The sequence below is a fragment of the Cicer arietinum genome, chromosome 2, assembly GCF_000331145.2.
Source record: "Cicer arietinum cultivar CDC Frontier isolate Library 1 chromosome 2, Cicar.CDCFrontier_v2.0, whole genome shotgun sequence".
In the NCBI taxonomy this organism is placed as follows: domain Eukaryota; kingdom Viridiplantae; phylum Streptophyta; class Magnoliopsida; order Fabales; family Fabaceae; genus Cicer; species Cicer arietinum.
Window position 1 is genome coordinate 9,795,791 of NC_021161.2, and position 1,921 is coordinate 9,797,711.

The 1,921-nt window shown below is 26.2% G+C and overlaps 1 protein-coding gene across 1 annotated transcript; it reads left to right on the forward strand.

The window, feature by feature from the left end:
- The first annotated feature begins 246 nt into the window (after window positions 1-246).
- On the forward strand, window positions 247-1,353 carry LOC101512365 (uncharacterized). The gene has a single exon (XM_004489970.4). It carries the CDS (start codon window positions 476-478, stop codon window positions 1,040-1,042), a length of 567 nt encoding a protein of 188 aa, XP_004490027.1. The 5' UTR covers window positions 247-475; the 3' UTR covers window positions 1,043-1,353.
- Window positions 1,354-1,921: the final 568 nt, after the last annotated feature.

Consider the following 1,921-nt stretch of genomic DNA (forward strand, 5'->3'; position numbering starts at 1 on the left):
TTAATCATTTATTATTAAAAAAATTAAATTGCTATAAATAATCTATAAAAAAAAATAATCTTTCAAAAATTGAAATGATATTCCCATTTTGCAACCTTTTGAAAAAAAAAAGAACATTTTAATATATATAAATTTTAATATAGAATATAAGAAAATATTTTAAATAAAAAGTTATATAAAAGCAAAATTAGTCTTTTTCTCCGCTACCCTAGTCTAGTTCAACAAACCAACGTTTTAAAGCTATTACCCAAATTAAAATATTCCCATGAATCCGTTCCTCTCCATTTCCCCATATTTTGACCATTACTTCATCTTTCTCCTCTCCTATATATAAATGTTTCCACCCTATTCATATTATTATCATCCTTGGCTAAACTTTCAATAGTTCTTCATAACCCTATTTTTCGTTCAACTTGCTTCATCATTCCATTGTCTCCTTTTTCTTTTCCTCTCTATATTTTTTTGTGAAAAATAAATGGAGGAAAGTGAGGTACCAAAGAGGCCTAGAGAAGCCCAAATGGAAAAAGATTTAGAATTTGAAGAGTATTCTTCTAAGAGACACAAACCATACAACCACATAATCTCACTTCTTGATTTAGAGGAAGAGGAGTCAACACAAGACCTCTCTCCTATTATGACAACTCTCCAACAAGAAATCACATGTGCCTCTAACAACAAAGACACCCTTTTGATTTCTCAAGATAATCAAAATGACCAAAATAACCTCACTACTTTTGGTTGCAATTTAGATGACAATTCTACCCTCACTTATTTTTCTACTCCTCATGAGTTGAAAGAAGAGGAGGAAGATGAGAAAGTGAAAGTCATGAGGCATCTTCTTCAAGCCTCTGATGATGAACTTGGGATTCCAAACACTACTAGTGGGGATAATGATGGGTTAATTGGTTTTTTGGGGGAAGATGATGGATTTAACGGTGGAGATGAGTTTTCTTTTTTATGTGATAAATTATGGGAACTTGAAGATGAGAGAGCTAACTACTATGCTTTGTTGCAATCTGAAATCTTCTTGTGGGGGCATTAGGAAGTTAAAATTGTCATAAGATGAAATTTAGAAGGTAGTAACAAAGAAAGACGATGAGGGGAATTTTTTTTGTTGAGTTTAATTTTTTTATTATTAAACTACTCTTTTGTAAAGATTAGAGGATGCATCTTGTTTTCCTATTAGGTTAAAGGCAGCAGGTAAATCTGTGCTTGGCACAACAATATCTAAAGTTGACCACACTTACTAAATTATTGGAGACTAAATTTTATTTCCTCTTATTCTATTTATAAATGAGTGATAATTAAAAAAACTCCTTTAATACAAAAATATAGTACCATTTTATTCTTTTATTAGTTTTCTTACAAAATTTATTTTTCATATTTAATGTTACTTTAAGTATTTTTCTTTTTTGTTAATTTATACCTCACGTTATCAACTCTCGTGTATTTTTCTTTAGAATGAAATATAAATAAAATTAATTTAAATTTTAAAAATATAAATAAAATTAATTTAAATTTTAAAAATATAAATAAAATTAATATTTTTTCTCAAAATATATATATATATATATATATAATGGTTTAATATATTAGAGATGGGGATCCATTACTTATAACTTTGTGATGAATATAAAATAAACGGTTAATTTTATTAATACAATGGTTAAATAAAATATTTTTATTTAATATATCAACTTTACAAATGAAAAATAAAATAAAACATCGTTTATTAATTTTTTATGCGTCTTTTAGAGTTATTTAAATAAATAAAAAATATTACCATCAATTAATAGAAAAAGTTAAATATGTTTTTATCTTTCCCAAAAGTCCATTAAGCCATTAATTAACAACGAAAATATCAAATTACAAATATTAAGAAACATTAATGAGTCAAAAAGAAAGAAATGCTATTAATAAC